This window comes from Acanthaster planci, linkage group LG06, assembly GCF_054643075.1.
Source record: "Acanthaster planci isolate LZ-2023a linkage group LG06, COTS_SCS, whole genome shotgun sequence".
Taxonomy (NCBI): Eukaryota; Metazoa; Echinodermata; class Asteroidea; order Valvatida; family Acanthasteridae; genus Acanthaster; species Acanthaster planci.
Window position 1 is genome coordinate 22,911,262 of NC_141782.1, and position 24,148 is coordinate 22,935,409.

Sequence of the window (24,148 nt, forward strand, 5' to 3'; positions counted from 1 at the left end):
GGTGGGTCTTGACTCTTGGTATCATGAAATTACTGCATTGGGACCAGACTATATTAAGGTATTTTTTCTGTTGACTGGAAAAAAAATTGCCACCACTTTAAAGTTCCTGAAATAAAAATAAAGCTCCCATCAGCACTTAGGAACATTTAAATATACTTTAATCTTTGTTATGCAGCTGGTATGTGAAAATAATTGATATGTGCTCATTTGAAGTTATTTTTTTATATTTATATAAATTTCCCCTTTAAAATCTTGTTCTGATTTCTCAATTGAAAGTTTAATCTTTGAGAACTGTTGTGTATATAGAATGCAAACAGACTGAATGTAATACCAAAGTGCCCAATAAGCAATATGACTTTTGCCATGGGTTATGTGACTTACTGTTTCTTCAGAAAAAATATATTTGGGAACACACCTGTAACAGATGTTAGATTAATATAAAAGCAAATCTATGTCATGCCTAGCTTTTTGGGTTAAATTATAATAGGTCTACATTTATAGGTATTATTTAATTGAACTTGAACACCATAAGAACCCTAAGCCTTATAACCTGTGTATTTGTTCACAGGAACAAAATCTGAGATTTACATATAAACATCTGAATGCAGCCAGAACTGAATCACATTACAAATTAAGTAAGTTTTTGGTTCATAGAATGCCTACTGAATGGCAGAGATTGTAATCAAGGTTTGTCTTTAATTGACTGTTTGTGACTAGCAACATTACAAAATCCCTGGCTGGGTTGTCTGATCCTTTGCTTTTGCAATCCACAGTGCCACAGTCAAACCCATCAAATATTTGTTCAGAACTTACATAGAAAACTATGAGTCTGTTGATTACTAAAAGTAGGGCTATTAATCAGTGTCTTGATCCAACAGTAAAATACAGTGGAATCATAACTTTCTGGATTCCTCAAAAGAGTTGAAACTTGATTGAAACGTATAACAGTTTTTACACATGTGGATAGAATGTCCATTGTCGGCCAACTTTGAAAATTGTCTGTGTAATAGTTATAGGTCTGTTTTGACCATAAAGCAGAGTTATCAAATAGACTAATTTGACCACTGGGATATTTATAGCATTGTTTACAGCTATCACCATAAAGTGAAACCTTCACACCAATTAGTGTCTCTTTATGACCAATATGTCTGTCATCAAAATCAATTTTGTAACACTTCGTTTATGTTTTGTTGGAGTGGTGCACATGTGGTGTGATTTCTTGCTACCTTCCATGACTAGGAGTCATTTTATCACATACAACGTATTTTTATCCCCTCAGTTGGTGTTTTGCTTTTTTCCATTTAAGGGAGAGTATGTAATAACATGGTTTGGCTTTGTATGTAAGCTGATAGTCTGAACTCTGAAATCATTGTTGGTACATGTATCTTCATGTAGGTGGTCCTGTACACTGTTGATCAGATCAGACTTATGCATGCATGATTAAGAACTGTGGTAGAGGAAGAAACATAGGTTTTTAAAATTTTTCAAATTCTGAAGTGCTTTATCCAAAAGTTGGGAAATTCGAAATTTTAATAACCATCAAACATTTTTGAGCTGTAATTGAAAGCAGCTTTACAATTCCATGAATTTCCACGAGTACTTGTAAAAAGAAAGTTGTCAAGGGATTTTTCATTCCTCTTACATAGTGCATCAATTTGAGAAATCTTGGATGCTGATGGCCATTTTCAATTGAATTGGTATTGTATAAATGTGCCAAACAAATGTGTTGTTGCATCCCATTGTATGCAATGTCTTTCCTATAGAACATGGTGTACATGTAACACCCTTTTTTCCCTAAAACTAGATTTAATGTGTTTTTGTATGAAAGAAAACCAAGTTCACTAGGACCATGAGCTACATGTATATATTGAAGATACCTGTAGAAAACTTTTTCCTTGGTTTTGCTATTTAATAAACCTATTTGTAACAATTTCTCACTTTAAATTGAGGTCATTCATGTACGCCCCTATCTCTTGAAATCCTTTCTCTATTTAATTAGGGAATTGGGATGAAAAAACTATATTTCACACAGTTACACAATGGCTTGTATGGGATGGAAGTCAAGGTCCAGTGAGGAGATAACCATTAAGTTTTGGTTGTCTGAAGAGCCTGTATGTACAGTTATTGTTCACTTGGGTCCAAATTCAAAATTTATTTTCCATATTTTTGGGGTGTGGCACCTCAGAAAATGAATGGACAATTTTTAGGATTGCATTTGTTTTGAGCTTTTCATTGAGACATCACATGAAAAATTGGAGGCCATAATATGTAATCAATAAATTTCTGTGTTTGAAATGAGAAGGTAGTCTGGAGCTAGTGTGTACAGGTGTCTTTACAACTATGGTTTATGAATAATAATCTCAACTCAACACATCAAGAATGAATGTATGCTACATGTACATGTATTTTGTCAGAGGCGATTGGTTACTATGACCGGTGACATGCATGCATTACATAGTTAGGATTGGGTAAGTTGAAAAATGTAGGATGCAAATTGAGATACTAGCTTGCCATATCACCCGAAAAGAATAGTTACAGAGATTTACTCAGAACTATTTTTGCTGTTGTGCAGTGCTAAAGGGCATTGTTTAATTGCATAGAGGCCTACAATTATGAGCTACATTGTAACAACTTCATTTGTTACAGGACATCATATTCCTTCAACATACATGTACTGTACTCTAAGAAAAGAAATTTGATACTTAGAAAAAGCTTGGACTATATAGCTTTAAATACAGTAAGTGCTTTTATAGTTATCATAATGATCTAGAGCATTGTCCCTTCCAGTTTGCTTTGACTTAGATACTCAAAGAGAAATTGAACATGAAAATGAGGACACTTCTGTTTACAATCATTGTCTTAGGTTACTTGAAAAGTCATCAAAATACCTGTACCAGGCAGTAAAACAGATGGCCATGTACTTTTGTGTTTCACTTTAACAATGTGCTTTCAGTTCCATCTGTTTGGATGCTAAGTAACCAACAATTATTTTGTGTAGATGAACCCCCAAATCTGTGTGAATAGCAGAAACCATTGCGTATCATCGCCACAAATAGTTTGTTTATGGAGCTTGATGATTTCCACTGCTCTGTTAAGTTGACCTCTATTAACCTATGTACATGGGGTACTAGGGTTTCAACAGCTGTGTGAAATCAGTACATGTACAATGTACGATATTTAAAACTTATACATGTACATGACACAAGGCAGTGTTAATGACCGACTAGCGAAGTTAGAAAAGGTTTGCCTTTGAAAACAACAAGTAGGGAGTTAAAAAATGACCAGGTTAATTGACTTAGTGTGCATTATTTCTGTCTTTTGTTATTTGACACTTAGTGTACAGGAAATCACAGAGAAATTGTACTGTATCAGTAACAGAGTTTTTTTTGTTTTTGTTAGGCAGACAAGATTGTTTTTCTGAAGTACTTGAAAATATCTAAACCTTGAAAATACATGTACGTGTAAGTGTATATAAAAAAGCTTGTCTGTATTTCTGTTCCCGTCTGCAATTACTTCAATTTACCGAGTCAGATAATCCACTCTTCAGATGGAAGAAAAGCAACACATTGAACGCATGCAGGTAGTGAACAAAAACAGTATCAGTCCTAAAAATTTGAGCATCCCTTGGAATAGGCCTAAGGTTATGTCACCGGCCTCCCACCCACCAGGTCCCTTTACTTGTAGTCTAGGCTTTACTTTGATTTGTAATGACAGCAACAGTCCAGCTCTTCCTTGTTCACTCCTTCCAGAAAAATGTAGATTAACTTACGCCCTAGAGTGTATGTAAAATCATACTGAAATTGGAGGTTTTAGGAGCATTAGGGTTAGCTAATCAAAAGTATAGATGCAGAACCTTGTCTGTCTTACACCTATGTTCACCCCTTCCACTTAGTTTGTGCGCATATGCTAAAATGCAGCAAAGTCAAGCTCACTTTCTGTTGCTTGTTAAAATGGCGATGCCAGCCAGGAAACGACTGCGCAAAAATCTATCTGCGGGGATATCTTCCACACCGTGTAAACGTTTGCTGAATTTATACCAGAAAAATCTAATCAGGCTGCAGATTTTATTTTGTGATGTGTTTCTTGTTAATCAAAAGTGACATTTTGGAGAAAATTGGGTGAAACATGTATGTGTATGGTACATTTCTGAATGTATAAAAAGGGTAATTTAAACTTGAAAATTTGAATTGTTCTCCAGTTGGTCCACACATGCTGCTTATCATGATAACTGAAAGAGTGTTTGAAAAAGGTTACCATGTTATGTTTAAGCTATGGTGAATTGTCCTTTGTTAGTTTGATCAATTTTGGCTCTCTGTTGTCCGGTCGGCCATGGTTTACGTGTGCACATGTGCAATGTACATATACTCCATCAACGCACGTACATGTGTAACTACTACGGACAAATGATTCCCGTGCAAGATATTCAATTTGCAGTAACTTGAGAATAGAACTGATGTTTTTATTAGACCTTAATACACATGCACGGCACTTTATTTTGTTTGTTCGGATAACTGGACAAGTTGTGATGAAATGGAAAAGAACTTGGATGTATTTTCTTTCCAATCTGATCGTGTTTATTTTTCGTAAAAATAACTTTTTCAAAATTTGTTTCAAATTTCGTGCAACTGGGCTCATATGATACAGTGGTTTAATGTTGTCGTATCCATTTTTAGTTATCAGGTATCTTTGTGAACTTTATTTGTTTGTGTTTTGTTAAAAATAAATTATGATCTTCATCCTCTAAAGAAATGTCAGAACGATGTTCGACGTTGCCTGCCTCGAAATCCACAGTAAAGTGATGGAGTACATATGTGCTACATGTAGCTCTCAACTAAGTGGTGCACAAGGGCATGGGAGTGAACATGCGTGATTACAGACTTCATTGACAATCAGTTCACCAGCAGTGAACAATATCATGTACACCGAAGTACATGTACGTGTATATGTGTGTCCAATAGGTGGTTACAGTGGTACAGTGTACACACATGTAACAAAACACATGAAGAAATGCCATACACACTTTATGCACAGCAAGCATGCAGTACATGTATGTGCTCATTGCTGATTGGATGTTGTAATTTGCATGATCTGAAACAAGTAGTCTAACACAAAGATATTTTTATGAAACCTCCCAAGGAAAAAATACAAACAAATATAATCCTCAAGCAACATAAATAAAAGTTAATCACTGAAAAGCAAAACAGATCTGCAAATACTCCCAAAACGAAACTAAATTACACAACTTATTAACTTTTTATTTTAAAGGAAAAGCTTAGTACTTAGCAGTGAGGAAACTGTTGGTGAATACTGTATTTCCTAAATTTGAAATTTACTGTTTTCTTACTGTGGTTCAGGTCTGTAATTTTTCATATCAAATTTTGGACTTGCAGTCTTGTTGAGAGACATACATGTATATCGCTAGGCCTGTTACAGCAATTGAGAAGTGGGATTGTCACCCAAATTGTGATACACAATACCCCCGACCAAGAAAAGCTGACATTTACTTTTTGAAAAGAAACACATAAATGCTATAAAAGGAAATTTCTGCTTGATTCATTAGTTTTACAGGTTTTGCTAGAGACTGATCATTCTTGTGGTAGACTATCAAATAAAGATAAGGATTTATGGGGAGCTGTCCACTGATTACACATACCAATGATTAGTGATTCTCTCCAGACATTATTTATAACTTTGCTTTACAACAAGCAATGCTGTCTGTGGTTCTCATATGGACAAATCACTTGGAACAGGGTTATCCTGGATCAAGCTTTTGTGTGATGTACATGTACTATGACTGATTGAAAATATTTGATTTCTCTGGATTCCATATGAGAGACATAATGTATGTGTAACTTTAGAGATGAGTAAAGGGGATAGAATCCATGGGATGCTGAACTAGGGCCGGTACCCATTTGGGTAATCAAGTGGGCTGGGTAGGAGGGGTAATAGGAGGGTACATTCTACACAGGGTAGGAATTTAGAAGTCTTTATCTTCTGCCATAGTGGTTATTTTCACCGACCTTGTAGTCTTGTCACCCTTCACTGATGTCACTCAGCTTTAATGAGGTTATCTGGTTGCATTAGGCCTATGTATGTACAGGGGAAATATGGAAGGTTTTGTCTCTGCTCACAGACCCACAGCTACAGACCAATTCATTCTGCATTGAGTAGGAAGTATTTTCTTCTGCTATAGTGGTTTTCACCGATATTTTTAGTCTTGTCGCTCCTGTAGATCTTTTTCACCCATCGTGACTAAATGTAAACAATATCACCACGCGTGGACTGCCTTGGCCACGGTGATCGTATATATTCCTACTGGCAGCTTCAACCACATGCAAGCACAGGTGTGAACGCTGCATGCTTGACTAGTTTATCTTGAATAAGTAGATTACCATCACAACACTATGCACTTATTACCATCACAACATCATCACGTGACATCACTGGAAAAAGGTCTATAGCAAGCGGCATTATGTCTTTGTAGAGGAAACATTGTCTTTGCTCACAGACCCACAGACTAATTCATTTGTTTCAAAAAGAAGGTACTTGAATATCTGAACTTTCTCAAAACATTCAACGAATTTGCTTTCTGGAAGTGATCCTGCTTCACAAGATCAAAACATATACAGTGGATTGGAAACCTGATTGTCACCTTTTTGTTGACATTGTGTGAGGGCTTATGTCTAGTTCAGTAGTTGTTTTATTGTTTATCAGATTTGGAGATTAAAATACTCCTTCAGAAGAGAAAAACTCAGTTGAGCTGTCATCGTGGCATTAGCTTTTACCGTGATCACCAACCCACATTCCTTTCCAATCCATTTCCCATATTTGTTTACATTTGTCCTCTCTTAGTTTTTTCTTTTGTTAAAGAATTGTTAAAGAGGCATTGCTGACTCTTTGTCAGTTTGTACATGTACACCCATAGTTTCTATCCTCTCTCCAAGGATTAAGTACATCTGAAAAGCAGAGGTCTTTCAGAGGCATTAGTTTGTGGGGGCCTTTGATATCAAGCTAACCGGCCTGTGTTGCATTTTTTCTTTTTTGTTATGAGAGTTGTGTTGATAATATGAGATGGATGATGGACTGTGTGATAGATTATTAGAGTAGCCAGGTTGACTGACCCACTTTCTGAGTTGTATGAGGGATTTTTGTTTGTTAACAATGACCGTGATTTATGATGCTGTTCACAAAAACTAATTCAGTAAAGTATGGCATTTTCTTGCCATGTCAGGAATCTCAATTTTTTTATACTTCAAAGGCCAAGGAAACAGCCCCTAGGGAAAGTGATCTAAAGCAAAATTAGTTTCAGGGCAAACATGCCAAGTTTGTATATAAATGTAGTCATTCTGCAATAATTAGGACACAGAATCTCCCTGATATTAAGCTTTAGAGGATCAAAGTTGGGTTAAAATATATCTTTTGCCAGTTGTTTATTTATGTAGTTCAGATTACAGAATGATATGTGCAAAACACACATGTATTTTTATTCTGGGAATATTCTGAGTAATTAAATTTTGATGTATGTATACCTTCACTTGTGGACTAAGGGGTGTGATTCATAGTGTGTAGCCTAGGGGTGATCCCCTTGAATCTGAAATGATATCTGTGATTCAATCATGGCTAAAATTAAATAATTGGCCCACCGCGGGTGCACTGGTTCACCTCCCGTTTGCAGGTAAGCTAGTCTACTCCCTGTGTGCTCACTTTACAGCCTTGGTGGCTAGTTCACCCCTTGTGTGCAGATACACTGGTCCACCTTCAGTATGTGTTGCCCTAAAACTGTTTGTGCTTCAGATGGATTTCCCTAAGGGTTGTTTCCTTGGCGGTCATTCACTGATGTTTCTTCGATGAAGTGCAAAATGAAGAAGTTCAGACGTTTTCATAATTCTTGCAGGATTTCCCTCCCACGTTGGCAAAACTAGCCTAAAATAACAATAACAGAACTTGAATCAGAATTTTCTGACAGAGCTAGCCCCTAAATAGACTGTGACCATTTAGAATTTCCTGAGGGGCTTGACTTGGTGATGTGTGATCAGAAGGCAAAGAGAAACCGACTTCAAATTTTCATGTTTTGGTAATCTCCTGCCTTGGAGAAAATGGTATTTTTTATTCAAATGCTTGAAGCTGCCATGGAGTGGCATCTGTCAAAGAATTTTGGTTTAGTGAGGTTTCATGTAAAACAAGAGTTCAACAGTGAGTTCAACTTGAGCCAATAAAATTTGGAGATTTTTCACAAACTCAAGTACTGGGCATAAAGGTGTAGGCCCCCCTACTTGCTGTTTGGAAGAGTATTCATGTTGAGGTAATCCTTCATCATGGGCATCATGAGAGCAAGGGGCATGCTTGCCCCTCCCTATGAAAAACAGAAAACAAAAGAAAAAAACAAGATAAAGAAAGAAAGGGAGGGAAAGGAATGGAAACCATCACTTGCTTTAAAATACCTCCAAGGACCAAACTGACCCTCTTCCATTGTTAATGGTCAACCCCCCCCATGGAACACCATCCCCCAGAAAAATCCTGGCAGTGCCCATGAGATCTTTTCACCTTTCTTCCAATTTTGCAGTGTCGCAGTTAAATGAATTTATATGCACACACGATTGTTACATTCTGTTACATTAAAGTAGTTTGATTTCTTGAGTGTGGAAGCTAGAACTTGATACTTTGGGACTGTGCAAAAGTGTTCATTAGAATTTGAAATTTATCAACATTTTTTTCTCCAAAGATTTGGAACATTTGAATCAATGGTAGAATGGGGAAAACTAAGAAGCAGAGGAGTCAGTTGGTCAAAGTGAAGGGTACCAGTGAAAAGCAGTCAACCAACCACAGAACTTTCAAGGTATCACAACACAAAGCGACTAAGGCAAAACATAAAGCCAAAGTAGTGTCAACAAACCTCAAAAGGGTAAGTGCTGCCTTGGTTATGTCAGAGATGAGATCCACTTTTTTAATGAGATTTTCAACTGGGTTCATATTCACTGTCATGTAGATTGCTTTCAGTTAAATGCTACACCTCACGGAACCACTCCACAAAAGAAGTTGGGGAGCCAGATCCTTTGGAGTAGCTGCCCCTTGACTTTGGAATTCTCTTCCGTTTGAGTTAAGGTCGTGTACTAGTACATGCACCAATAGGTTTAAATCACTTCTCAAAACTGACCTTATGGCTCAGGCAGTGATTCAGTGATTAATCCATTCTCAATTTTTCTCTGTATAATCTTTTTGTTTAAGCTTTTATTCTTGTATTACATTGTCTAATTCTGCTGCACCTTGAGCACCCAGCAGAATGGATATGTGTGCAATCTAAATCTGAATTATTATTGTATTGTTAAGATGTACTTTGAATATTTTGCACTTGAAACGTTTCTGGAGAATTATGCCTGATTAAGTTTGGTATCAAACTATGTTTTTGGTTGGTCATCACCAGAAATTAAAAATTTTCCATTCTGCTGCTTGGGCCTAAGCTCTGCCTCAGAGCCTGGTCATGCTTTAGAAATATGATTCCAACCTACCTAATATCTGTACATCTGTATGTGTCCCAACACCATCGCTGGTTGTCACATACATGGGAAAAGGGGGATAATATACAACCATAACAACATTGCTTGCCTAGAAAAAGTGTTAATGTTAACACTTGTAGAAGTGGTTAGGCCATGCAGATACTCCATTTTGCTGTTGATTACCAGGTTCTCAAGGTACGTTACATGCATAATAAACCCAATAAATTATGGTCCTGCAGTATGTATATTAATTGAAGTTGTTATGTAATCTTCAAAACAACTTGAAAACAAACTGAGCTTAGAATTATTACCAGTCCATACTGGTAATGTATGCGCTTGTACATGCAGGTGACCAAGGTTGTGTCTGTTATTTCACATTACAGAGGAGGAATTTTCTTTATTGCATTCTTAATGCAACCTTCAAGTTACATTCTTAATGTAGCCTTGAGTTAAATCAAACAGGACCTCAGAAGGACCATGTCAGTCTAACCATAGAGCTACAAACCTCTATGGTCTAACCATGACCAGACAGGCACCTCAAGGCTCATGCTATATCCTTGGGAAGTGTAAATGATTAGTGCTGGAAGAGCCCCTGGTGACAAGTATCTGGGATTGAGAATGCCTTGAAGTTATCCCCAAATGAAAGTTAAACATTAGGCCCCCCAAAAAAGAAGTCGGTCTCTGGTCAGACCAACATGCAGCGATGCAAAGGCTAGTAGTAGCATGTTGCACGTCATGCCGCCATTGTTGTTGATCAGCTGGCTGCAACTTTGTAACCTACCAATGGTCTACTGTGTGAGTTTGACATCAATATGAAGCAGTTGTAACGGATCTATCACTGGGTAGGAGCTACATGTACTCACTAATTAGTCTGGTTCCTTGAACAAATTGGCCTTCTGACTTATGGACTTGTGACCATGAATCAGTTTATTTGCAAAATTCAGGTGGTGCGGAAATAGAGGGTGCTGTTTTGAAAATTTTGAGACAAAATAAACAAAAATACTTGACATGAATGTTCAAAATTGATGTGTGCGCTGACCAGAGACCGACTATTTTTTTTTGCCGAAGTTGGCTAATGCAAGTACATGTACTGGTACATGTACTGATAAAACACCATTTTGTGGCTGTTGAAATGAACAATAGAGTTTACAAAAATGAAATAAACCATTTTTTTCTGTGATGATGTGCATCCATGAGACCACCCTTTGTATAACATCCTCCTTGGTGTGGTTTTAATTTTTTACATTGACATAGTAAAAACAAGAGGAGTCAATTCCTTGATGCTTCCTTGAAACAAATTTTTGTTTAAATTGTTCAACTTAAGTGACTGTTGAAAGTTGCTCAATTGGCACTCCAAATTGAATTGAACATCATTGTAGGTATTTTTTTAAAGATGTCATGCTGTCTTGGTTTAACCAAGAAATTGATGTCTCTGCCCCCATGTGGACATCAATTATGCCCAAAACCACAACTATGGAAGGAGTTTGTTCTCTCAGTAAAGCACAGAGGAGTTTACCCTCCTTGAGTTGAGAGATGCTGACCTTGCAGTTGTGAGGGCTAGAAATGAGTGATTTGGATTACATGTACTGGTACTTCAGTACCTGTTCAGCAGACTTAAAAGCTGACAAGTCACCTGAAGAGTATTAAGTTAACTTAACCCTACTTTTGTCATTATAAGATTCTTTTTAATTGTTGTAGCCAGAGATTTTAACCTACGTTTCATTCTAATTTTCTTTTAAATTGGTGTAGCCAGGACAGGTTTGCCAGAAAGCCCTGGGTCACTGGGATGGGCCAGTTTTTGAGTTATGCCAAAAGGGTTAAAAGTATTTCAGTAAGACAGGGTTTGGAAAGCTATCAAGGCTGCAAATTTTATCCTGATATTTCAGTATTTGTACTTGTAGAGAGTTTTCATGAAGAAGGCCTTTATTACTGTTACACAATTTGAGCAGTCTTTTATGAGCCCAGTTTCCAGAGTACATTCAGGGCTCCTTTATTTACCTTAAATTCTCCTTTTGAAAGGCAAATCCATTCTTCTTGACCTGAGGCCATTCCTTTAGTGCATGGAAGACCCCTCATTTATTACTCCACATTTAGAAACTGTTCCCATTGAGGATTTCCTAGTGGTAGTCCTGCTTTGCCTCACATGTCAGAAAGTCAGATCTGTTGTATCAGATAAAATTTGATGTCTCCGGCATGTTGGATAAGATTATTAGAGCAGCATAGAACATAAATCTTATGTTGAATCTGTAAGGTCATTCAGGATGTTGTAAAACATACATAGACTGTAGTCTGACATTTATGACTGGCATAATTAAGCATTGAGGGAGACCTTTATTTTTGGACTTGTTTTGGATTATTTCTGCAGCGTCCTTAGACATGGGCAAGCCGAATATCTTAGCCATCTGCCTCTAAAAGGCTAAGTTCTTCGAGTGTCTATGTAGATACTGATATGAATTTCTCAAAAGAACAGATGAGAAAGATCCACCCCATGCCTGTCCATCCATATACTGATACATGTACACGTATGTCCCTTTGTTTTACATAGCCATGGACTCAGAATGAATAAAATGTTCATTTTACTTCATCAGTTGAATTTCCAGAACAGACAGCAAGTCTGCAATATCAACGATAGATTTAGAGATATCCAACAATCAACGGTAACGATCAGCCAGCCCAAGGCCACAACACCAACATTATTGAAACAGGTGAGATTTCTGACATTTCAGTGCATTTTTTTATTTATGTGTACGTAACAATTCAAATTCTGCATACTGGTGCTATGCCTCATGATTCGGGGCAAGCTTTTGCTTAGTGACATAAGAGATGCCTTACAACAATACACTGTTTTCAATGGATAAGAAGGGCACAAAGAACCAGTCTATTTCAGAGATGGTCGCTATACAAAAGCTTGCCCCAAATCACGAGTTATAGCGAATCTGGGAATTCAAATTGTTATATTTATATGCAGACAACTCAGTGTACCAGATTTTATTCCAATCTAAATCTATTGGGCACTTTTGTATAACATTCACAAAGTGCAATAGAAGTCTCTGTATTGTTTGTTCACTGTTTCTCAGTGCTATAGCTGTGTAATTAATTTGGCTGTGGGGAAGTTTGAAAAAGTGATATCCAAAATCTGGATTCTGTTTTTTGCTATCAACCTGGGAGAATCAAATGGGCACCTCCCTCCCTTATAGAATGGAGGGATATCTGGATTACAGTGACAGTTAGCAGAACCTGCTGTTGGTTAACTCCTTTATTGGATATTTAGAGGAAGACAAAAGCTTTAGCTTAGTAGTTTACAATGCCTTAATAGTCAAAGTCACTTTTCTTCAAAGAAAGGGTCATACACTCTGCTTCCCGTGTTTCCATCTCAGTGCGGCCTCATACAAGAAATTCATTAAGCTCATTATAAACTACATCAACATGTTAGCGTTGGATATTCATTATTACCTGAGAACTTGCAAGATAAACTTGTCCTGTGTGAACCTCATACCTTGGTCTTCCTGCTTGCTAGTCAGCTTGTGATTTTTTGTAAAGTCTTTCAGACAACGCTGATCTAATGCTTATCAAATTAGGTTGTTGAAGGGAAAATAATCCAACTTCAATTTCCACGATCTCATCAATTTTATCAAGCTTAAGTACTCTTATTCTCTTTCATGCTTTGCCATTTGCATAGATCTCAACAGAATATTATGGATTGATTTTTTTCTTGCGCTTCTTGTGAAGACCCTCAGACTCAGAGCACTTTTTATTAATTTGTCCTGTCTGTGGCCCACTTGCAGTCCAGTTAATTCAACAACAGTGTCTCAGCGCTAATTGCCAAATTTCCGTGTATTTTGGATTGTAGACAGTGAGGGATCAAGTCATCGATTCTCTTGTGACATGATTTCCTGTGCAGTTTGTTAGTTGATGAAAAAAGAGGAAGGATTTCCGCCTTACTCTTACAAAGCAAAAGCTCATTCCGTACAATAAACACAGGTAGAGTTTTGCAAAAACTCACCAACTCTGGAATGATGGCCTTGTGTTTGCATAAACAGTGTAATAACTAAAGTGACAGATTGCTTAGATCAGTTTTTAATACCACTTAGAAAGCCATTCAGCAAGTGGTTGATGTTACATAAACAGTCTTGACAATCACTTAAGGGGTGTTATGGGTTAGGAAATGCCCTCTTTGGCCTGGGGCATATGTTGAGAGAGTCTGTTCTTAATCATATCTAAAAATCCACAGAATACATCTATTATTTTGTTCAAAAAGACTTGAGCCTAAGAAAACAAACCTAGAAGAAATAATTTAAGTCAGGAATGCGTTTGTTCATTCCTGCCAACACACAACTGGGCTGGATCAGATAATAATTAATCTTTTCCACTGCCCCTAATCCTTACGTTTTGGGTACATTGAAAGTAATTTTGAAATCTTGAATCAATTTCTTTTCCTCTCAAATGTTGACAAGTGGTGAAATCCATCTCCCACCATATGAGCCTCATCTTTTACATGTACCGCATAAACTATGTTCACGTACAACACAATCAAGACTTCTTCACTGAGTGGTTTCAATTGAGGTAATAAAGGAATTTAAGGGAGTGAGGGGTTTAGCTTGATGTGGACTATGTAACAAGACCAGGACTTGTGTTTGATTTGTGGTTTTTGATGTACATGTACCCCATGACCTTTCAAAAACCATTCTCAAGGATAAACTGCACCATTACAGACCACACATGAGGGAGGCCTGGTCAGTCAACTAATGTACATACATTATCCTACCGCTTCATATATATCTCTCCCTGTAACCGCTTTACTGAAGATGATGCAGTTTTTTGATCAGGTGTTTGGGTAGAGGGATGACTTGATGTGTGCCCTCCCCCAAACAGAGATGTATACATGTACTTGTACACAAGCATGACCATTTCATTGCCAATGGTCTTTTTTGAACCCTTCTACCATGGGTGCGTATCGTAAGTCCGACGCCTCAAAAGTCTGTATTTTCGAACTCATGTATGAGGCGTCAGAATAATGAGGCGTCAGATTTATGGGTGTTTTTTTTTTTCAGCATCATGGTTTTTTTTTTTAAGCCTCATAGTTCTGACGCTTCAAAGGTCCGATGCCTTATAAATCAGACGTTGAACCGATGAGGTGTTGGACTTAATATGAGGTGTCAGTGCGATTGACTATGAAACATGGAGGAGTGCAGGCCGTGCGATGCGTCACCCACGAGCGAGATTCAACTTTGTTCCCAACTCGTGCCCACGGTACTGACCCTGTAAGGAAAACCAAATCAAGCAGACTACCTGCCTAGTTTGTACACTGGTCCGGTATTTGTTTGATCCAAAATACCACTACGTGTAAGAATGATGTATGATACTTCGCTAAATGAAAAAAATTATTTTTTTTTTCGCCTGTATTACTTTTGAAATCTTAAAAATGTTTGTATGTGTCATAAATAGTCACCATACTTGACACCGGGAACCAGTCTTGTTCCTTGTGCCGTCTTCATACGCTTGTAATAAATGTCAAATCAAACGTCGGACTTTCAAGGCGTTGGATTTTTTGAGGTGTTGGATCTATGCCACGGGCCGAAAAAAAAAGTTGGAACTTTTAAACGCATTTATTGGACTTATGAGGCGTTGGACCTATGAGGCGTCGGACTTATGAGGTGTCAGACTTGACGAGGCATCGGAATTTTGAGGCACCGGACTTACGAGCTGACCTCTCTACCATAGCTGAGCAGGGAAGTTAGGGGCTTTTGTACAGTTTCTGTATCATCAAAATGTAAGCGATGTCTTGTGGTCATTTTGACACCAATTTTGTGAAAAATAAAAACAGCCTACCTTTCTCAAAAATAATGGGGCCTAACATATATTTTTCCACTCAGGTCTGAAAAAAAAAACACCAACTGTTTTATTAAAAAAAAAGACAGCTGGGCTATTTCACTTTGACCCTGGCCATAGAGGTAGTCATTACTCCCCACTGGATAATCAGTCTGACCAGTTGATACAAATCATTCTTTGCCTGGTAAATGAGAGCAGGTCTGATGAGTGATGCGACACATTTGTCCAACTGGTTCTGGTCTAGGTACATATGTACATGTATGTACCTGTTTATTGTGCAGCATAATGGCTGATTTCATACAGGATGATCTACTGCACCAAGCATCTAGTCAGTTGTTTGTTTCTGCAAGAAAAATTCCAGGCTTTAAACCTTAGCCTAGGCAGCCATGGAATTTTATTACACTGTACAGAGTAAATGCTCACTGACTGTGAAGCCAAACTGATATCAGTGGCCAAGCTGATCACCAAGGAGCTGAAATCGTTGCCCAACTGTTTACAGAGGAGAATGCGGCAAATTTCTATTTCATACATGTATGTCTTTTCTTTATGTTTGATTTCTCCTGTTGCTTTTGTGTTCAGACAAAAAGGTTGACCTGGGGGTTTGTACTGTACCTTGTGGATTCTAGCTTATTTTCTTGGTGACTCAAATGTCATGACCCTTCAGTTTAGTCATGTCCTCAGGTATTTTATGCCACATTTAATTAAAGGTAATTTGTGATACTAGATGAGCTCATTACGAGGTCAGTTACTAGCCTTACATAGAAAACACAGTCCTCAGCCTTGATTCTGAAATTTTCAAGCGTTGTAAATTCATAAGCAATCCTAACATAGTATGGTATACATTTCTGTGAACTTACAATATGGAGTCTGCCTGATTGTCCTCAGCTGCAACATGCTGCTACCGGTATGATTGAATTCAGCATATTTACAATTTAGGTTCCCTTGTGAATTAGAAGGATTTACTGTTGTACATGTAAGGGCTAACATCACCGAAAATTAGATTACTTGAAGCCTAAGGGCTGCAACAAACAACAAATTAATGTGTACTTACATGTACATATACCCAACATTTGGTGTCAGAAATGATTAACTCTTCGTTTATAGCACTTCATAAATAAATAAAATATGATGCAGGTAAATTGGAAGTTGATCAAGTTCTGGAAGTGAAAGTTTTTTTATGATATGAAAGTGGAAATTTGCCCTTATTTCAGCTAAAATTTTCAATTGTGTGTCACAAATTTTCACAAACAATTGATGTAATTTTCCACTTTGCAAATTGTTTGCACACCCTGTGTCCTGGAATACATGTACATGTACATACTGCAGGTATCTTAGTCACAGAGTTTTCCATTATTTACTACACGACAGGTCAGGGTACATGTACCCCTGGGCATATGTGGTGTTGTCTTGTAGAAAAGGAGAGATTGCTACAGGCCTAGATCTTGGTCTGTATAGTCTTAACAATGTAGAATGACCATTGGTGTCTGTTGTGATTGTAAATTAACACTACCCAGTGCCAGCTTTAAGTGAAAGCCAAGCCATTGTGTTGGCCTAAAATCTGACAATTAGATTAAATCAGTCAATTCAGAGGCAGTTAATGGTAGGCCTTGAAGTTTTTTTTATCACTGTTGTTGTTTAATTAAGGTCTCAAGTAAAGTAAACCTGCCAAGTGTCTTATTTCTAATAAGATACTTGTGGCCAACACCTTTAATATGGTATGGCCAACTTGAACTACGGTACCTGTACATGTAGAGCTCTTGACTAAGTCTGACACAGAAACGTGGTTCTACTTGATTGGCAAAGTGACAGAATGAACAGTTGTTTTTTCAAAGGTTTGCTGCTTACATGTTTGTAAGAAGGCAAGCTTGATTCTGTAGACTTGTTACAAGGCCATTTTATGCAGGGTGGAACCCTCATTTCTGGCATGCAGCTTTCAGAGGAAAATGTTTGCTCAGTCAATCATTGGATATTTACCCATTGGCAGTAAGACCTCCTAAGTTACACATAAGATAAACTGACATAACTAGTTGGAAGGGACTGGCGGGAGAACGGTAGGGCCCATTCTGTATCTATCTTCGTGTTAGTTTTAACTAACCATGCAACAGGACTTACATGTATTTATACCTGTCTGTTCTTTCATGAATTAGCCCTTCGACTAAAACATGCATATGGGAATTCTTTTCTTGTTAGATTCTTTAAAGATCACAAATACTCAAAATAGTTTAATTAAGATTAAAGCTGGTACATGTAGGCCTACCGGTACATGTAATGTATTGTGACAGGTGTTAATGTGTGAAGCTGATTAAGAGATATACTAAAAGATAATTAAACCTGTAATTACCCTGGACATTGGATTGTGATGAGCTCGAAACTCGAACAAAACAATTTGGAGTCAATTTTCTTGTTCTGTAGAAAAGAAAGATATAGGGCATACTGGCCTGCATCAGTGTTGTTTACTGGATATGAAAGCATGACATAGCTGTGTACAAGTGTACATCTTACATGTAGATACATGTACATCTACATAAAATCTAGACCTAAATACATGTCCTGATGAGAGTAAATGTAGTTCCATCCCCCAGGGGAAATTGGCTGTTTGCTTTGATCATTGTGCACAAAATCACAAAGTTGGATTTGAGTTAATGTCTCCTTTTTTATTTTGCCATTATAAAAGGAAGATTTATGGGAAAATACTTTGGTTGACTTTAGTTTAGTTTGCTGAGTATCAGATGTTGCAGGTTAGGTATTTGCATCATTTCATTCTTCTCTGCCCTGGTTATCACACTGTATTGATGATTGAAATGAGTGAGTGTCCACCTGCAGATACTTTACATCTTATTTTCAAGAAAGCCATTGAAGGACTCCACCCTCCCATTTTTCACATTTACAAGCAGATGTATTTTCATGACTTTTCTACTGGGCTAAATTTCTAGCATTTCAAAAAACCTTAAGAAATTTTCTATGGTTGTTTTCTTTTTGCCTATCAAGCATTGATCAGATTGTGTTGTTAATGTATGTTCTTTTACGCATGTATACTGAAATACATGTACTCCTTCTTGCCACTCATGAAAACCTTCCACTCTTAACAAGCAGTTTACATGTACAGTACAGTACTAGGAGTACCCAGGGTCACTGTTTATCATCATGATAGTTTTGGTCATTTCTGCCCCCTTTCTTTCTTCGTATACTATAATCTTTCATAAAGAAGTCTTTATGCAGTCTGTCAAACTGATAGTCATTGTAATTAATCTGTCTTCAAATCAACTATTAGTATTACTCTACACATGACTTCATGCTGGTGACCATTTTTCACTGGTGACTGCATACACCATTCAGGTTTACTGTGATTCTAATGCATACACTTCTTCTGTGTATAGAAAGTGCACAGTGTATCACTGTTTGTGCCTTTCAAGATAAGAGTTCTGTCTTGACAAAAGGTTAAGCAGGTTGACTGATCTGGCAAGGAATGCTGTGTGATTTCAATCAGGTCAGTGTCCATGACTGGACAAATTGGAGTTATTGAGCCCTAGATGAGTGAAGGAGGAAAAATCTATAGAAGCACTCGAGTGAAATGAGATAATCCAGATTTTCTGGAGTTGAGCCACCAACAGCTTTTCAGTGGGTGTAGTGTGGCTGGATGGTTAAAATTCTTGGTTCAAACATTATGTCTTAGAGTATGGAATGCCAAAGAGGCAAAAACTTGGAGGCAACACATCGATCGTTCTACAACATCGACTGATCGTTCCCCTACATGGATCGTTCTCTTTTGATCGATGAATAAAGATCGATCGATCAAGATATTTTAAATTCAGAAGGGAATAGTGTGTTCATCAGTGTTAAGGAAGTGCATAGCTAGATGAGTAGGTCAATGAATGACAGAATATTTCCACTGGTTCAGCCGGTTCTGCCGGTTTCGCCAGGCTGTTATCAGTGTGGAAAATAAAATTTGTATCCACCTGGAGTAAATATGTCTGCCCACAGTGGCTAGGGAGCGACCCATAATGAACTGGGGAAAATAGAAAAAATTCTCAGTGGTTTCATGACAAGGAAACTAGATATAAACACCCATCTGACAACTCAATTGGCTCGGGACCAGACTTACCGGTACTGAACACGGGTGGCCTTGTGTGCTGGTACATGGGCTATGGTTACAGGGAACACGTGTTATTTGGTGCTGGAAGAGGATACGTAATGTTGGCATCGATGTAGCTTCATCGGTCTTTCTTCATCGGTCTTTCTTCATCGCTCTTTTTTCATCGCTCTTTTTTCATCGCTCTTTCTTCATCGATCAAAAGAGATTGATCGATCAATGTAGGGAACGATCGATCGATGTACAGTGTAGAAGAATGATCGATCCATGCAGAAGAACGCTCGATCGATGTAGGGGAACGATCGATCGATGTAGGGAATGATCGATCAATGCAGGGGAACGATCGATCGATGTTGAAGAAAGATCAATGTGTTGCCTCCAAGTTTTTGCCTCTTTGGCGTTCCATATTGGAGGGTCAGCTATATATATAAGTGGGCAGTGTAACTGTAACATTGAGTGAATTAAACTACCGGTAACAGGGATATTTTTGTTTGAAGAAATGCTAACGAGGAACTAAATAGTTTTGGGAAGTTTGCCCCGGCACTAGAAAAGTTCTAAATAAACACATGTCTATAAAAATTAAAATTTCCTATAGTCATTTTAAAATACTGTCATCTATGAGTGAACTGTGAACCTCATAGTCCTCGCCTCTATTTTTAAAAAGAACTGACATCTTTCACTTCTGTCATAGGATGCCATCTATTTTGCTCTTGATTTCTGAATGTTATTCCTACATGAAGTTGTTATACATATCCAAACATGGAAGGAATAAATTTTTACAAATCTATTGAAAGGTTTTTTTTTTTCTGAATTGCCACTTCAACAGATGGCAAGTAGACTAGGGAAAATTAAGTTGACACCAAAGTCCCTAAATATAGCAATGCAAATCTCAAGTTAGTGAAAAGAGTTTCCTGTCATGTTGGCAATTGGATATACATGTACTCCATTAATCTAGCGCAGATATTTACCTGACACTCAGACACCCTTAGCCTGAACACTTAACCTTCTGATTGCTGTTTATTTTAACTGGCGCCCTTGGCATAATATTGCCAGTCCACTGACCCATGGTGATCCTTTGTAAAGGCTGTGTTTTGATTCCATTAAAGAAAATCTGACAAACATGCTTTTATCTAGTGCTGTAGGTGCTAGGGACAAGTGTTTTAATGCCTCAACAGGAGCTGGGAGAAATGCAACATTAATATACAGTGTAACGGTATTTGGAGTTGTTCTTTCCTACAGATGTACATGTATTTCTACTCTCTCCAAAAATGTACCTACATGTACATGTATGCAACACCTTGACTTGAAGGTTTAATGTTCCATTTGATTTACAATAGTTTCACGAACATAAGCTCAACCTCTGTGAGTAATAAACAAACATGTTGGATTCTGCAACTCCCAGGAAAAACTCTCAGGAAAAATATAATGCATGTACATTGGGGAAATTCTATTTTATCAATTTTTTGAATACTGTGTATATTAAAGCCACAGGAGACCTGGAAAGAGAAATGAAAAGATTAGAGCTAGTATTTGACTGATGTTTTTGTGTTTTTGTTTCAGGTTGGTAAGTCCTCAAGATCAAGGCCACCTAACATGGAGGAGGCAACAAGGCAGATGGCAATGCTATGATTGATGTTGGTCCAAGGTGTTGACAATGTACATGTACAGTGCATTTTCCTTTTGTAGCCTTGACCATGTAGATGGATTTTGGAGTTCTCAGCATTCTGTCATCTTACATCCCAGCCCTCATTCCATAGGACACCTCAACAGAAGTAATAAGCAATCACATACCAGAAACTGATTGTGAACAATCTTTGAGTCAACACACCCTCAGTGGTCAAAACTTGTCTACCAGTGGTGTGAATTTGGGGGATGGGTTTTTTTTTTTGTTTCTGGAGGGGATGACTTGCCCAGCTATGGACATTTGAAAAGGGGAGGGGGACTGACACTATTTAGGGTTGATGTTCAAGATACAGAAGTACATCTGGCATATTTATGGCTCTTTTGTTTTCCTTTTTGATTGATATGGAGTACATTTTAGTCATGAGGAAGTCCGAAAAATTCGTCACAATCCACTTTAAGTGTTTGCTTACTACAAAAAAGTAGGGGAATACCAATCCCCACCCCAACAAATGTGTGTGGGGGATATATACCCCATCCCCCTTCATTTTATGAATTCTGCCGGTACCATGCACTATCACTCAAAGATGAGAAGTTTATCCACACTTGAAAACAGACATCTTTGTGCCATTTGAGTGTTGAATGACCTTGTAAATACAGGTAGGCTATATTGTGCCACGTGATACACTGTTCATGTACTTTACCTCAAAGATTTTGCATACAAAATATTCAAATGCAATTGTAAATTGAAAAATGTGTCAGAATGTTTTGATTGTGCTCAGTGCAAGTGCAGACCTTGACAGATTTTGCTCTGTGTAAAATGGGGCAAAATTTGGAAAGTTTCCAAACGTGCTTTAGAATTTAGTTGATTTTCATTGTTTCATTTTATAAAAACCTATCAATGAAAATAAGCACCACATGTAACCATTCAAATTTATTTTCATTTCCTTCCTTCCATGCCCTTCTACTTGATAATCATTCATGTAACAATGATGAGATGGCTCTTATATCTTGACAGTGGCATGGAACTTACTATTTGTTTTGTTAACTATAAGTTATTTCATTCAAGATTACAAGGGCAATCACTGTGGTAGTTTTGAACAATTTTGAAGTACTGTATTGTTTTTTCTTTACTGCCACATGAAATAAAACACATGAAATTAATGTCCTTTTTCTGCCTTCACTTATTTCCCATAATATTTTAACTGAAAAAAAATAACCTATAAGAAATTGTACACAACCGTGACAAAAATATTGTTGACCAGTCTGCAGCATTGCCTGTACATTCTTAGTCCAGTTCAAACCTATACATTAACCACAAATTCTGGTACTCCCATTACTATGAATATTCTTGTAGTCTGCATTCAACATGTTGGGCAGAGAAGTGCACAAAATGTTTTAAATTAGTGCTGCAAGCAGGTGCCAAGGTTCGGTTCGGGTTCGGTTTGGACACGGTTCGGAAATTTTTTGCCGAACTTCAGTTTGGTTTGGGTCATGTACACATGTTTTCATGCATGTACATGTACAATGCACATTGAGACATCGAAGAGCTCGCTACGAATGTGCCGTACATTCATGTAGTACTTCCATGCATGTATGAGATATGTTTATACAAGCAATGAATCTCCTCTCCATCCCAATCCACAAGCAACTTCGATGCGAACATAATTTTTTTTCCAAACTGTTTCGCCAAAGTTTGTTTAGGAGTTAAAATTCCCTAGAAAGTTACTGTCGGAGGTTCGACAGTTTCTGACCGCGTTTTACAGACCCAGAGCGGTTGTGTTTGGACCACGCTTGACTCAACAAGACAATTGTAGGACATGTGAAAACAGAAGAAAAAAAGTATGCTTAAATGGGTGTTTCCTCCTTTACAGGATACAAGATGAAATTAGATTTCCAGCGAATTGTGTTTTAGTTATTTTTCATGAAATAGATTCAACTACCAAACTATGGTTTTCGATGTATTCGAAGAACCTTCAGCCTTCTTTCCTAGGACAGCACCCATGTGGCCAAAGGGGCGATTTTCCATCAGTTTATTTCGAATGGAATGTAAGGGAGTGGCTATCGGAGATTGGCAAACATAATGCTAAATCTGAATATACATGTACATAAGCACAACTGCATGTAGTGAGAATTTAGAACTGATGTGCAGCAGTAATGCTGTACATGTATGGTGCATGTTCTTGGCTCATTATTAGTGAATTCTGACTACGTGCTTCTTACAACCATCACGTGATGCGGGGCCACCGTGAGTACATGTACATTTACAGTGCATGTGTACATGTACATGCACATGTGCTGAACACTGGTGCAACATAACTTGTTATCCATTTTTTGTTGTGTTTGCTTTTTTATCAAGTTTTCTTGCATGCGTTCTGTGCACTAGCCATGCCTACCAAAGTAAAGCCGAACATCCGAACCCACCAGTTTGGTTCAGTTCAGTTCAGTTTGAAAGTGCCATGTTCGATGATTTTGGGTTCGGTTCGGCTGTAGCACTACTTTAATTGGTCCATTCACAAATGAAATTTAAATTATGGTACATGACTTCTTCATAATTTTGGTTAAGAAACATTTATGAATGTTCTTGCCTCATGTGAGTCCTTGAGTCAAATCATTGAAAGCGCTTGTGAGTTTCTTGACTTTATCCTCCATGACTTGCTTCTGAGTCTCCATCTCAGAAAGGAGAAGGCGCATCTCATTCTCAACCTCAAGTACCTGAGAAAAGGACCATTTAAGAAATTATGCCAATCGCTGACAAAAATACCAGTTGCTTCAAGATTAATCAGTGTTGGAGGTCTGAGGCCGATATTTGAAAGCCTTGGCCTTGCTTCGTAATGACTCGGTCTTGGAAGCGTGCTCAACTTTTTTCTTTTATTACGTGTTTAAAAAACATTATGTTCATTCAGGATTTTTTGGCAATTGTGCAACTATTTGTGAACTTCCAACTTACAATGAAAGTAACTTATCAATGAAACATACTCGGTTATTTTTCTTAGACGAAATAAGTAGGGATATTGTCATGTCATGAACCAGTACATGTATAGCAGTTTTTTTGTTAATCTAGATGAATTGTGTGTCCCAGCCAACAGTGCCAAAAGTATTTTGGAGAAAATCT

The 24,148-nt window shown here is 37.7% G+C and overlaps 2 protein-coding genes across 6 annotated transcripts in view; one reads left to right on the forward strand and one right to left on the reverse strand.

The window, feature by feature from the left end:
- LOC110980102 (ribosomal biogenesis factor-like) overlaps positions 1-22,197 on the forward strand; it is a 40,898-nt gene extending 18,701 nt beyond the window's left edge. For both annotated transcript variants that reach the window (XM_087138303.1, XM_022236443.2), the window contains 3 exons: positions 8,723-8,902; positions 12,083-12,199; positions 20,974-22,197. In XM_087138303.1, the coding sequence (XP_086994429.1) occupies positions 8,750-8,902; positions 12,083-12,199; positions 20,974-21,042 (339 nt within the window). In that variant the 5' untranslated portion in view covers positions 8,723-8,749 and the 3' untranslated portion in view covers positions 21,043-22,197. The remainder of the gene's footprint in view (positions 1-8,722; positions 8,903-12,082; positions 12,200-20,973) is intronic.
- The window catches only part of lrrcc1 (leucine rich repeat and coiled-coil centrosomal protein 1), a 52,330-nt gene continuing 35,032 nt past the window's right edge, over positions 6,851-24,148 (reverse strand). For all 4 annotated transcript variants that reach the window (XM_087138295.1, XM_087138294.1, XM_087138296.1 and 1 more), the window contains 3 exons: positions 23,622-23,748; positions 8,274-8,353; positions 6,851-7,923 (listed from right to left, as the gene is read on the reverse strand). In XM_087138295.1, coding sequence (XP_086994421.1) covers positions 23,623-23,748 — 126 coding nt within the window. In that variant the 3' untranslated portion in view covers positions 6,851-7,923; positions 8,274-8,353; position 23,622. The remainder of the gene's footprint in view (positions 7,924-8,273; positions 8,354-23,621; positions 23,749-24,148) is intronic.